This window comes from Nylanderia fulva, unplaced genomic scaffold, assembly GCF_048542155.1.
Source record: "Nylanderia fulva isolate GAGA-0341 unplaced genomic scaffold, ASM4854215v1 Scaffold5, whole genome shotgun sequence".
NCBI classification, from domain to species: Eukaryota; Metazoa; Arthropoda; class Insecta; order Hymenoptera; family Formicidae; genus Nylanderia; species Nylanderia fulva.
In genome coordinates, this window is record NW_028190587.1 from 961,702 (window position 1) to 977,030 (window position 15,329).

Sequence of the window (15,329 nt, forward strand, 5' to 3'; positions counted from 1 at the left end):
CTAAGCACTTGATGTTCGCAATAGTATGATAATATATTGATAATTTCATATATATGTATATATAAATATATGTATTTATATTCTTCCTATAGAATATAATTCTCATAAATTAATATAAAATTAAGGTTCTGGAAAAAGAATTATTTGATTTTCTTGTACATTATTATTTGCGTTGAATCAACGAAAGTTTCCTACATTTATACACATATATTGGATATCCAACCCGTCATTATTAAGCACAAGGACGCTTTGTGAATCCGTGATCTATAATTTGAAATCTATCTCACATACCTATGCCAGAGCTCATCTTTATCATTAGTCAAGACTCGCTTAACATGCAGCACGATCGTGATGAGGGACATTATCGTGCGCGAATCATTAGGATGAAAAGCGGAAATGGTATAAACTCAGGGAAACTAAAGATGCCCGAGGGGAGAGAACGCGGGAAAAGAGGAGGTTGGAGGTAATAGTTCAGCGCAGCTGTATCAGGACAAACTGTTACGAGCAGGTAGACACATATGCAACTATACCGCATCGCAAACGAAAATAGAAGGAAAATGAAGTTGTTGCCTCCTACATGAGAATTCGCTTTGAAATTTCCGCTAACCATGTGGCTATACATTTCGAATTTCTAGTGCATGAAGAAAAGGTACGATGAAGAAAACACGGACATGTTTCTAATATAATTTTCCATAACACGAAAATATATCGAGAACGACGGCGAGTTAACGATCGCGACAAAGCTAAATGTGTGAATTTATAAACGTATATTATTCTCAATTATACATATTTTATTGAAAAAAAAACTAACTAATCTTAAAATGTATGATTTTTATCATTTTTATCGAAACTGCTAGCTTGATCTAATTTAATAACTTCACATATTAAAGATTAAAATAAAGTCATTTTAATAATTACTTTTGAAAAATTTTAGAAATATATTTTTTAATTTAGACACTTCTCATTTCAATAAAAGTCAACATCATTATTCATATTCATATTGAAAATTCTTATAATCTTTATTCTTTCTATTATTTTCTTCCCCTTCTCTCTCTTTCTCTCGCTCTTTCTCTCTTTTACTTATTATAAAGTCAAACAGATTAATATACGTATGACTAGTTTCATGTCAAATCCCTATTTCAATCATAACGAAACACGATAGTCAGAACTATAATCCTATTCTTTACAGCATAAAGAAAACGAGATGCATACATATATATATATAGCGGGCAGAATTCATAGAATATATTTCAATTTAGAACGCCAGCCAACCGGAGATTTAATTAAAGATGCATTGCGCTCCGTTTCTAAAGTTGAATGAAGCTCAGCGGCGCGAACTTGGGACTCGCCCTTGATTACATCCTATCGCGTTAGATATCTACATTTTATTTTCCCCACGGAGTATGTATATCGCGGCCGCGATATCAATTAAACTTTTTCTGCCCTTGCGTTTGCCCTTCGAATATCACTGTGAATCCGGCCGATGAATCAGTAGCCGAAGCACGAACTTTGTTTTTATCTCGCTCCGTAGTTACGCTTCCTACTTTTGCCACGAATTAATTGCAATCGACTGACCAGCAGTTATTTCTGGGATTATCGCAATGAACTTTCAAAAGCGCGCTTGCCGTACGTAATTGAGAAAATTTAGCCACGCTTTTATCATCCTCCTTTATCGTTACCCGTCCAAGTGCTCCACGTGTTTTCCGAGTCCATTTAGATTAATTAAACGCTTAGTATTAATTAAATGCTGCTCGAATAAATATGCAACTGTAGGAAGTTCGCCGCGTATTGTTCGCGTGAAAAATATCACGCAAACGCACTTACGATTCATAATCTTAAACATGTCGCACCAAACACGCATTTTTACGAGTTACGCAGACATTAATCGAGATTTGCATAGATTTCTTGAACATTTCATCGATTTTATTATTGTCAAAAGATATAATATCTCGTTGACATAAAAACTTGATGTAATCGATACTCCCTTCAGTATAATATATAAATGAAAAATGAAAAAAATAGAAGATAATACTTCCTTGTTATTAATACAACATAAATATCAATGTAAAATATAAACGCACAGTAAGTTCGGATTTATTCTCTTTAGTCGATTTCGCTAAAACGAAATGCAATATTATATACGAGTATCAACCTCGGTGGGTCATGAACGTGCTGGCATCGAGAAGCAAAGTTCGAGCATGTCGGTCGTTAGAATTGTTTCACGACTTTCTTTACGATCGTATTCGCGGCCATTCGGATTTTTCACTAGCACACACGCTACACAAGCATCTTTATTTGAATCTTATATTTTTTTTTTTATACGTTTGCATGTATGCGACAAGAAATATGTAACCGGAAATGAGATTTTCAATAAACTTGTGGTTTTTTACTATTATCATATTTTAGAAACAATTGCATTACCACTGAAAAAAAAATGAACAAATGTACGGGAATAATGGAATATTTAGAATTTTTAATTAAAAACATTAATTCGAAACGATGTAAATGCAACTTTTTGAAAATTTCGTAAAAATACAGAATACAAGAAGAAAGTAAAATCTAAATGATTACTAAATTAATAAATTAATAAAGATAAATAAGATAAATTTTTTTAAATAAACTATAAAGTAAAAAAAAGAAGAGTCAAAGTTTAAACGCGGCCAACACTAACCGTAGAGATATGTGATTTACGTTTCTTCGCTAGAGCGTGTTTCTTCACATGCAATAAATTCAAATAAAAAACAAGAAACAAGGAGGCGCAAATAATACGTTGCACATCTAATATAAAAATGCCACATGCATTCAATAAAACAACTTGTAAATATATATAATTTTGATTTTGCGAATAATAGCATTGGGAATATTATTGATTATGAAAATTATTAAGTTGTAATATACGAAATCAATCAGAATATCAATCAGAAATAATATTTCAAAGCGAACTACACAATATTTTTAAAAATGTCATATACATAATTATCACTTCATGTAATTTGCTATATGTATATTTATCTAATTCAATATTTCTTACACTACATTAAACAAATCTTGCAATAATTATCTATAATTTACTATAATATAACGATATTTTAAATAGTAATAATAATGAAATAAAGTTTATTAAAATTATCACTTATATTACTGTTATATTAGAAAATATATTAGAAAACTTAATTAAAATTTCAAATTATTTATTTTTTGGTATATATGTATATGAGCATTCACAATTAAGATTATATTAATAATTCATATTTATATTCCCAAAATCCACAAAAATATCCTTTATAAATTATACTATTAATAAATTATCTATGATTTAAGCGTAAGAAATGTTGTTTTAATTTCTGTAATTCGTGTATACATACAATATACAATACATGATGCTGAAACCACTCTTTCAAGGTAAATCCACTTTCAAACGACAAGTTTAAAAAGTCAGGGCCTTCAAAGTCAAAAATAGAAGGACACTTTCGAGTCCTCTTTACGAATATCTCTCCTCGATATTTTTCAACGCGGATTTGACGCGACTCTCGAACACCCTCCGTCCATCTCGTTCGAGGATCATTGGATTTCCATCTCGTTCGAGGATTATTCGAAAGAGACGTCGAATCGCGGAACACAATCTATTTCCTATTCGCGGGTGAAGCCACTTGACACCCGCACGATAACGCGTTATGCGCGACCTACATAAACAGGTGTGCTCGTGGCTTTGCATGCTTGCGATGCAAAATTGCAGCGACATGAACACGATGTAAGGGTTGATCGTATGGTAAGGTTTGCGTTTTCAGACCGCGACAAGTTGACTTTCGCCGCAGCTTTCGCCTTTGATCCTAGAGCTACTCGATCATAGAAATAATCCTATGCGTTTTCTTCAGTTAGATAGTAAAAAATTGTGCCACATACCAATATACTTTCATATGAAAAGATCGTAATATATAGTTACGAATGAACCTGACATATTTTTTCGTAATAAAAATATATTTTATCGAATAATATATTTTAAATTAAATGACGTAATTATATAATATCGTTCATACTAAGCTTTAAAAAAATAGAACAAATAAATTTTAAATTATATAAATATTTTTCATAGAAAATTCGGAGCGACAGGCGCGCCTAATTTCACATTGCGCAGCTTTAAACTGGAGCTCGCTTAAATGATTAAAGGTGACACGTGACGTCAATCACGTCACTACTCCGATAAACTTTATAATCAAAATAAATCATTAAAACCTAAAAATAGTGTCTCTGACAGCGAGATGCTTCGAATATCTCGAATAATAACACAATCAATGAATATGCTTGACTCACCAACGTCACAGTGAAGCCTGCCGTTGTATGACGTCTCAATCGAATCGACACGACGCAGTCTTATCTCTCACGCCGTGCTCGTTGTTAAACACACACTTGAACACACACTCGCTTTTGCTGCGGATCGCGCACCAATTAAGCACAACCGCGAACGCGTTCCGATCACGATGAATAAGCGTTTCAACGCGCGACAACGGATTGACAGTTCGCGTTATTCAAACTACGCGAGAAAATGCCAACGTCACGACGCTCACACGACGAGCGACCGGCTTCGACTGTCGACTGCGGTCGTTGCCGGCCACCCGCTGTTAGCAAGCGCAAGTCCCCTTCGATCCCCTTCGTCCTCTTTCGCGTCCGCGGCACTACTACCACTGCGTCTCTTACGACGCGCGCCTATCTAGCCCTTCGACCGACGTAGTGTACTGCCGCGCAACCGCGCGCTACGAGCACCCTCGAAGATAACCGAACTTTCACGAAACGAAAACGGAATGTGTGTAAACAAGCTCTTTTTTAATATTTGGGATATCAAATATTTATATTATTCATATTTCACATATCTCAATTTTGCATTTATAACATTATATAAACAGTAAATATATGTATATAATATATATTACAATAGAAAAAAAGTTTATATTTCAAAGAATTTGTTTTATAAAGCACCTGTTTTTCAAGAATAAATAAAAAAAAATGTAATTAAACGCAAAAATTATTTTTGTATTACACGTACAGACAAAGTGGCACTTTGTGTGCGTGTTTTCTGTGCGGAAAGCGGCCGATTTCCCACGCCGCCATCTAGCGGCGACGCGATGAGTGAATAAGCCGCATTCAAAGCCATTGCCTGCGGCTGAGCCGCGTTCAAAGTCATTGTTTACGGCTGAAGCAAAGTCTTCAACAATATTGATCTGTAACATAAAAATGTCTTTAGCCGTGGGCAATGACTTTGAACGCGGCTCAGCCGTAGGCAATGGCTTTGAATGCGGCTTATTCCTGCACCGTGCCGCCGCAAGATGGCGGCGTGCGATCGGCCACCTCGCGCACAGAAAACGCGCACAAAGCCACTTTGCCTGCACTTGTAATACAAAATAGTATTTGTATCACGTGCGGATTGACAATTGTTCACTCGTGTGGAGTGATCGCACTCGCCTTCGGCTCGTGCGTCTATCCCCCGCACTCGTGACCAATTGTCAACTTTCCGCACTTGATACACAATATACTATTATATTACACGTGCAGGCAAAGTGGCACTTTGTGTGCGTGTTTTTTGTGCAGAAAGCGGCCGATTTCCCACGCCGCCATCTAGCGGCGACGCGGTGAGTATAAGCCGCATTCAAAGCCATTGCCTACGGCTAAGCCGCGTTCAAAGTCATTTACCCACGCTAAAGACATTTTTATGTTACAGATCAATATTGTTGAAGACTTTTTATAACCAAGAAAAAACTACGGACGGAGAAAAGACTTGACGGAGCTATGGGGTGAGTGTTTATTTTTGTTTATTAATTGTAATGAATCTAAATTGTAGCTTGAGAATTGTAGTTCCGTCTTCAAATGGATAGATTACAACTAATTAGAATGAATACATCAGTTCAAAAAAATCAGGAAATGTTTTATATTTTATAATACAAATACAAGATTTCAGCAAATTTATTTTATATAGAGTACATTAATAATTATACTAATATGTAGTCTGTATAATAATTACATACACAATTATACACACACATATATATATGTACATTACATTATATTTAAAGTGCATACAATAATAATATATGGAAACTATATTTCAACTCGATATTTTTAATTAAAGCGGTAATTCAGTTGTTTAAATTTGATATTTGTAGAGCAATAATGTCTTTTTAGTGTTTGAATTTAAATGTACATATATCTTAAATCGCGTTTTAAACTTATCATTGACTTAAATGACTAACTTTAAAAATTAAATATATGCAACAATATACACAGAGAGAATTTTCTTTTAGAATTTATCCTGAAAATCATAGCCATATTGTCCTACAATTATCATGATTTTCAGGGTAAATTTTCTTTGTGTACAAATTGCAAAATTTAATTAAGTGTTGAAAAATCGTGATGCAATAATAATTAATTCAAATATTATTAAAGAAAACATTTCATGGAACACAACATATACACTCTTATTTTATAATCATATAAATGTATTTTATATTAAACGTATTAAATATTTAGTGACAACAAATTGACATATACGATTGATTATATTTGATACGTGTGAATACCGTACTATTATTTCTTTTTTCTTTTTAAAATTTACACACACATTTTAAAAAATATCAATCTATATACCTTTTTGTAATATATAAAATGGAGCACAAGTTATCATCTATTTTTTAAATTCATAATTATATTTAAAAAATATATAATTATTTATATATTATATCTTGTGTATTTAAAAAATGGATATACATATATTAAATGAATGAAAGAGAGAAAGACATAGTTACGAGCTATATTCATATATAAGTTTTGAAATGAATACAAGAAATAGTTCAGTATTTGAATATATTTTATCTTACATTTTGAATAAAAAAGGTTGTGCTCTATCAGATCTCAGTAGACTGACACAAAAGATTAAAGAGGTACTCTCAACAAGACTGACTCGACGCTTAATCGCAGTCAAAAGAAATAACGTCATTAGACGCGGACGGTTTCCGCGGATTTAAATTCTAATTCAGACCGGACGACTTGGTGGAGGCTGGTTAATTTCGCTGGACGACGGCGAATGCCGACGAAGAGGCCTCCCCGAAGGAATTTGTAAATTCGACTCGGGTGGAACTTTTAATCGTCCATCAGGGAAGAAACGAGGTGCACAGAACTTTTCGCATAATAATTCTTTCGTACCAACTCACGGCGGAATCCTGCACCGCTATAATCGTTCCCAGAAAATAATCGGGAACGTTTTCCACATGCATTTTGAACGCGTCAGTTACCTCGCGGTGCTCCGATAAAAATTGCTGCCAGATAACTTGTTTTTTCGTTCTCCATTGTTTTTTTTTGCTGCTATTGTCTTGAATATTTCGTATTCGCCACCATATCGACAAATTAACTTCGCGCTATTGGTGTTTTATACGTATCGAGAGTAATTGAACGAATAACGATAATAACCAATACGGGCTATTGGACCTTAATGGCCTTATCGTATTGTCCTTACTATGACTTGTATCTGTTCAATTACTTTTGATATAAAGGACCAATAACATAAATTTAAAATAGCGGAAATTGAAGTAATGATAATAAAGCTGATACTAATCGTTGAATACTAATTATCTAATGACTCGTACATTGTAATAACAAGTGCATTCATTCTTCAAAAACAAAATTATTATTTATTGGTATCCTATTGTATAGATATAATTAACAAATTATACTTGTTTAATTGTTAATAATATGTAAAATTAAATATCACGTAAAATAAACAATAGACAAACAGATAAAAATATCAATCAACAACGAACTTTGGTCGAATATATTGCAAAAAATAATTTACGTTACTACGTATTAGCAATAACAGAAATTATATATACAATGGATCAAATAGATAATTATAAATGTTACGCGACCGATGCGAGGTTTGCACGAATGTGCAAAATACTGCATTCGCATATACAATCGTAGATGTTGCAGGCTCACTTGGGAAATCAGCCGTTTCTCGTTGCGCACTTGATAAATGCTACGCGGGGAAACGGGTCCGATAATTGCGGTTCTTCTTGTTGCATAATGAAAAATCCGAATTACTCGATTGCACATTACAGACGATTTCATTCTAACAAAAGATAAAGGAACTAGTTATAAAACATAAACACAGCATAATAATAAACATATTTATATAACGATAAAATTAATGAAGTCGCCAGTGATGAGTAAAATCATAAAAATTTATTGAAATTTCGACCTAACTGGCCAGTACAATTTAATTAGAAACACTACGTTTCGACCCTTAGGTACGGGTCCTTTTCAAGTGTAACTTTCAAGATATTGATTCGACAGCAGTAAAATTATTAATGATTAGTAATTTTACTGCTGTCGAATCAATATCTTGAAAGTTACACTTGAAAAGGACCCGTACCTACGGGTCGAAACGTAGTGTTTCTAATTAAATTGACTGGCCAGTTAGGTCGAAATTTTAATAAAACATATTTATATTTCTTTCAAAAGTCTATGCCAATTGTTTAGTAATTAATTATATTAAATTACACATAATAATTAAACGTAATAATACTTTATAGAAGATTCTATTTTATTTATAATATTATTATTTTATACATTTAGAAGATTTCACATACATGCCTACAACTAAAAATAAAATAACATAAATAATATAAAATAAGATAAATCATTTACAAAATTATGGATATCCTAATTACATAATAATTGCAAAAATAACTTTTATTAATTTTTGACAAAATTGATATGTTTCATGTGTGAGAATACTAAAAAAACATTATATTGCTCTGTCACAATCAGAAATCATTATATTAGCTTTAGGATGAGCGCTTCTTAAGAAAAATTTTATTTCATGAATTTCTTCTTAAACAATTTAATAAATGTATATAAAATACCTCTAATGTAAGTTTGACTACGATAACTTTAATTTTACATTACATGTATTTTATCAATGTGATTGTAAATCGGTAAATTGGTAAAGATAATCTGTTTTCCCAAAAATGTTCAGCTCTTCTCTCTTTATACATATATCTCCAAAATTTTATTACATTAATTTATGTATGTACATACAAGTACAAAACATATAAACATCGCTTGGGCTTTTGTAAAATTTTAAATTAAATATGAAATAAATAATCACCGACTCACATCATCATCATCAATGTTAACGTAAAATCAGATTCGACCTTATTAAGTAGAATTTTTACAATCCATTCTATCATAGGCAAATTAAGTAAACGAATGTATGTTAAAACAAAGAAAATTGGATGCTATTTTTATGCAAGAGAACTAAGGATATTATCAGAATGGTTATCGCTGTCAATTTCACGAATCGTCGCGCAGCCGCGATATGTATTCGCAATGAACGCTCTCGAAACACTTTCGTTGCCGTTCGGTCAGCAGATGCTATGAATTTTAAGCGGGCCTCCGTCGTCTGCTAAGGTCATACCGAGTGAATTTCGATAATAGCGTATACAGTTTCCGAATAATAATCAGCGTTAATTGCATTTGCACATATATTTGTCTTCGTCTGCATATAATGTGTTTATAAAAATGTCGTTAATGTACTTCCCTTAAATTGTAACTCTGTCAATATTCTGATGATTTTTCTTATTTCTTAAATTTTAATTAAAAAATTAATTATAAATTTTAATTTAATTATAATTAATTATAATAAAGTTATATGTCATACACATACGTAAAGTGCATAGGTACTCTTCCAAAAAATTTTTACGTGCTCTTTCTCTCTTTCTAAACTTTTTCTCTCTCTTACATGTAACACGCATGCATACACATATTCGCAAATCTTAAGATTCACAGTAGAAGAAAGTATTTTACTGGCAGATAAAAACTTAATACATTTGATTAAAGAATGCAAAGAAATACAATGCCATATTTAGAGTAACCAACTCTTAATCAATCAATTTCGGGATATTAATCTTAAAAAATCGGGATACAATAAAAAAAATCGAGACTTTTATTGGTATATTTTTAATTTTGAAACAATACGATTCCAATATTGCAGTTTTAATGTATATTATTTTTTTAATATAAATAATAGTTAATTTAAAAATAAACTGATAAAATTCTTAAAATAAAATTAATAAACAATATTATATAATCAATCCAACATTAAAGCAATAAAAAAATCAATATACAATTTTTTTCTTATCATACAAAATAGAAATAATAAAATTCTAGAGTTAATTTTATATTTATATCAAATTTTAGCATGATCTACTATCGTTTTATATTATTAAAAATTAAGTGAGAAATCGGGACAAATAATGTCCCGTCTATTTTGATTCTTTTAAAGTTTCTAATGAACGTTAAAATTCAGAATGTCTCGGACCTCGGAAAATTCGGAACAGAGGGCAACCCCAATTATATTATCTCATACGCAGTCACTGCTTTAACGGTGCTTTTCTCGGAAGTGAAATAAGGATTAAGATTACGAGATAACGTTGCGAATCAAAGGAACCGTCATAAAAGCGTTGCCGGCAGCGATACGGCGACAAAAGAAGCTGTGAGAGAGAGAGGAGAAGAAGTATCGGCGTATGGCTATTACTAATGGAAATAAACGTATTGCGTTCAAAGTTGTGTGGAACTCCGAATTTTCAGTCTTTCTCAATCTTCAGTCGCAGTCGCATCGTTGACGTACGTTACGAAAAGTGAAGCATTACAATGTTTTCAAGAAAGAATACACGTTCTAAATCTAGTCTGGGGGTACAAAGTAAGTATAATATATTATAAATACAAATTTATGTATCTTTATTCTATGTGATTTAATAATTATTTGCTAATTACGTATTTATTCAAAGTTGACCAATTTACGAATCAATTGTGTAGTATTCGATTTTATAAGATCAATATTCTCTTGTTATATTCATTTTTATTGATTTTTTCAACAGCTCTGATAGAGATTGATGCCAATACTGAAAAAAATATTCATATAGATATACTTTTATTCATAAAAAAAATATAACGTACTGTCAGTTAAAACAGAATCAGACTAACAATAAAATAGAAAAAAAACATCCTTTGGGATTAACCATCTTTGTATGGGAAAAAATTTTCTCTCTCTCTTTGCAGAAAATGTTCTGTTCACTTCTCTGCTTTATTTTTTCGTGTATAAAAATGAGATTTGTTCTAGTCTAGCGCCATTTGAAGTATTTCATGTACAATATTACAGAATTAAATAAAGTCAAGTTTATGTCGAAAAGGGAGAAGTTTTATATGAGAAAATTGATGTTCGAAAAACTAATAAGATTTATAATATATTGGCATGCAGGCTAATAGCAGCAACGTATATTTATAAATACATATGCAATTAAAATTAACTTTATTTCTTTTTTATTATTTAACAATAATTGATTGTCAATTTTTTCGCGCGCGTTAGTGTTAATATAAATTTAATAATATAAATAATAATTATTTTCAGAGTCTGAAAAATTAGCTGCTATTATTAAAATTAAAGTAGAAGATAAATCATCATTTCGATGCATGGTGTGTGGCAACATGTATCCACGCCGTTTTAATGCTGAACGTCATTATAAGCGGTTTCACGAAACCACACAAACGCGGAAATGTTGTGGTAAATATATTTTTTAATTATTTATTATAGTATGTGTATTACACATAACAAAAAATTTTCAATCGTATCAAACATTTTTTCTCAGTTGATGCATATAAATAGGATGATATTCGGTAATTCGAGTTACATATATGTATATATATTTATTCAATTTGCGCACACACATACATATCAGAATAACTATATAAAACACGTATAATGTTGTTTAATCGAAAAATTATATAAAATATAAAAATATATCATTTTAATATCATAAGTTGCATTAAAATAATGAGAGAGAATATTCTGTTTATTCTTAATAAAACGATAATTTACGATATTTAAATATTAAATGATATCATGATAATCACTAGGTGATGATGATAGGTGATATGCAAATTAATTAAAATGCTAACAGCAGATAAAAAAATGATACTGAAAAATGATACTTTTAAACTTTTGAATAATAATTAATACACACAAAGTCTCATCGATCAGATAAAATGCACTATGCATATTAATGTAGAATAATTTAATCATATGCTATATATATTTTATAATTATATTATTATTTCTTCAACAATAGTGAAAATTTCCGATGTTGGCAGCAAGACATGTAAAATTCATTTGGCACACAATGTAAATAAAAAATAATATAAAACACAATTAATATAAAAAATATAAAACAATCAATATACGTAATATATAAAACACAATTAATATAAAAAATAATAATTACATTTATATATTTATTTCTAATATTGTTCAAAAGTCATCAGTATGTAACGTAAAATTTATAGATATTAAATCTTTTTTTTTATTGATTGTCATATAAATTTTAAAGTAATGCACAATATAATAGGATCACTTCTCTATTAATTCTTTATTAATTTATTAATCTATTTATTTATTTTTTATTTTTTATTAATACTTTTTACTATAGTTTTCTTTTTATATGCACAAAACATTTGTTATATTAATGTGTTGCGTAAATTATATAAGTATATTAAAAATATTAAATATATGTATACTTTTATATGTATATATGTATATACATATAAAAGGCAATAAGAGCTAATTAAGTTCTGTTATTAATATTTATTTGTGGAAAAAAATTTATAACATAAAATATTAGACAAAAAAGTTCGAACGTTTCGGTTGCCTTTTCCAACCTTCTTCAGCGAATCATTTAAAATTAAAGATTAATAGAAATTAACAATAAATTATTCATAACTGTCAATATACTAAAACTATATAGAAACAGAGTTATTCGCATAAAACTACGTCAAGATATTATTTTTATAAAAAACGAAATCAACGCATTTTTTAAAAGCATGAGCATTTTTATATATTCTATTCCTCGAATCGTCATTTAATGTAATTGTCGCGAAACAGATCTCTCGCTAATTATTCCGTTAGAAGGTCATACGTTATTGTTACCTCCAGCTATCAACATCTGTAAGCCTCCATGTCACAATATAACATCTTACTTGATTTAACTACATATTAACAATTGCTGTTATCGAGAGTCGCAACCGACCTCCTAACGGAACAATTAGCGAGAGATCTGTTTCGCGACAATTATATTAAATGACGATTCGAGGAATAGAATATATAAAAATGCTCATGCTTTTAAAAAATGCGTTGATTTCGTTTTTTATAAAAATAATATTTTGACGTAGTTTTATGTGAATAACTCTGTTTCTGTATAGTTTTAGTATATTGACAGTTATGAATAATTTATTGTTAATTTCTATTAATCTTTAATTTTAAATGATGCGCTGAAGAAGGTTAGAAAAGGCAACCGAAACGTTCGAACTTTTTTGTCTAATATTTTATGTTATAAATTTTTTTCCACAAATAAATATTAATAACAGAACTTAATTAGCTCTTATTGCCTTGTATATGTATATTAATTTTTAAAGAGTTGTTACAAATTATATTATATATATATATATTTTATATAAATAATTGTTATAAATAAAAAATATATAAATATGTATATTATATATATATAATTTTTTAAAACGTTTTATTTCATCAATTCGATATTAATGAGATTAATAAGAGAACAATTTTTCAGATGAAATATTTCACACAAAAAGTGAATACTATGACCACAAGGAAAATGTGCATAATGAGAGGAAAAGGTACGGAAGAAAATGGAAAGAAGAAACCCAGTCTTTGGACTCTTCCATTGAATGTAATACAGTCACAATAAACGAATCCGAAGACAGCGCGTTACATGTCCTTTCTCACATGCAGAAAACGAAAATACAAACTTCATTGCCCGTCGAAACTGCCAAAAGAACATCTAAAAGACGCACGAATACAAATACTACTCATCACGCGCAGAATAATATTGAAAATTTAGAAAACATCGAAAGAAATAACGAATCAAATAATGAAGAAAAATCTAAGAATAATATGTGGCAATTTGTCGAATCTCAAAAGATCTTTATTTATCGAATGCAATTAAAAACTAATACAAGTCAAAACAGCGCACCGTTGCGAAGTATTGAAAATTTTACTGATAATTCTTTTAATAAACCAAGAAACAATGCGTTGCAGAATGTCGTAAAAGTGAGTTCGAGTGTCAAAAAAGAAAATGTAATAATATATGACTGTGTAGCTACATCGGTTTCAGACTTAATGCAGCTTATGAGAAACTCTATTGATTTTTAAAAATAAAATATTTTTTTAACTTAGAATATAAGTAATAGTTTTATCTCTCTAGAGCATATATTTAAAATAAGATTATATTTAGAAAATAGCATATATATAATTACACATAATATCTTACTTTTTTTTATATTTTTTTAAATTATATTTTTTTAAATAATGTTAATTACTTTCTTAATTATACGAAACATATATAGGAATATAAAAGGTATAAAAAATGATTATTACACAGAGAAATTAATATTTTTAATTATTTTTATATAAAACGATAAAACTTGAGATTTCTAATATAAAATATTTTCATATATGTATTTTATTAAAGATTAAGTAATATGGTTAATGCCATTAAATTGTTTAAAAAACAAAAATAAAAATTGTTAAAGTTTAATTATACTGAAGTTTAATTATACTCTTGTAATTGCCCCTTGTAAAGTTTTTTGCGTTTTTAGAGTACGTTTTTAACTTCTTAACTGCATATAATGTATACATCTTGAGAGTGGCCTCTTATCCGATCGTCAATTTTGCTAAATGCAAGAAACGACGAAGGAAGCAAGATTACGTTGTAGACAAAGGATTGAAATACTAAAGACTGCTTCGTTTGCAGAGTTGCTCTCGACATGCAAGAAAATTAATGAGGCTGTTGTCATTTGACTGGCAATTGAAACGGCCGTAGCATACAAGTTTAATTCTCAGAAGCCCCTCTGGCAAAACATTTTCATCGACACTATTTATTCTTTTTATTATACATTTCAAACTCTATCATTATATATATATATTCAACCTAATAGACTCCCAATATAATCTATTTCTTATATCCTTTTACTATATTACTAAACAACAAAACTTAACTGGAAAGTGTCTTAATCCAATAAGGGATGATAAGTGCAATCTGCAATTACTTCTCAAATACGTTACTTATTCTTAGACAGAAAATTCCGATTATTATATTCTCTTATAAAAAATATCCGCTATACGTGGCATCCACTCTTGGCAATAATTTAAAATGAAATGATGTATTAGCTTACTGTAAAATAGTAATCGAAGTTTATTTGATGTCCCG

General features: G+C 30.0%; 2 protein-coding genes across 4 annotated transcripts in view; one reads left to right on the forward strand and one right to left on the reverse strand.

Annotated features, from left to right (window-relative positions):
- Pgant9 (polypeptide N-acetylgalactosaminyltransferase 9) overlaps positions 1-4,666 on the reverse strand; it is a 208,535-nt gene extending 203,869 nt beyond the window's left edge. For all 3 annotated transcript variants that reach the window (XM_085487107.1, XM_085487108.1, XM_085487104.1), the window contains exon 1: positions 4,312-4,666. The gene's annotated coding sequence lies outside the window, so the exon portion shown is untranslated. The remainder of the gene's footprint in view (positions 1-4,311) is intronic.
- A 5,988-nt stretch (positions 4,667-10,654) lies between these two features.
- Positions 10,655-14,316, forward strand: LOC114942065 (uncharacterized). The gene is made up of 3 exons (XM_029317358.2): positions 10,655-10,747; positions 11,456-11,608; positions 13,671-14,316. The coding sequence occupies exons 1-3, from the start codon at positions 10,699-10,701 to the stop codon at positions 14,270-14,272; spliced, it is 804 nt and encodes a 267-aa protein (XP_029173191.2). The 5' UTR covers positions 10,655-10,698; the 3' UTR covers positions 14,273-14,316.
- The last annotated feature ends 1,013 nt before the right edge of the window (positions 14,317-15,329 follow it).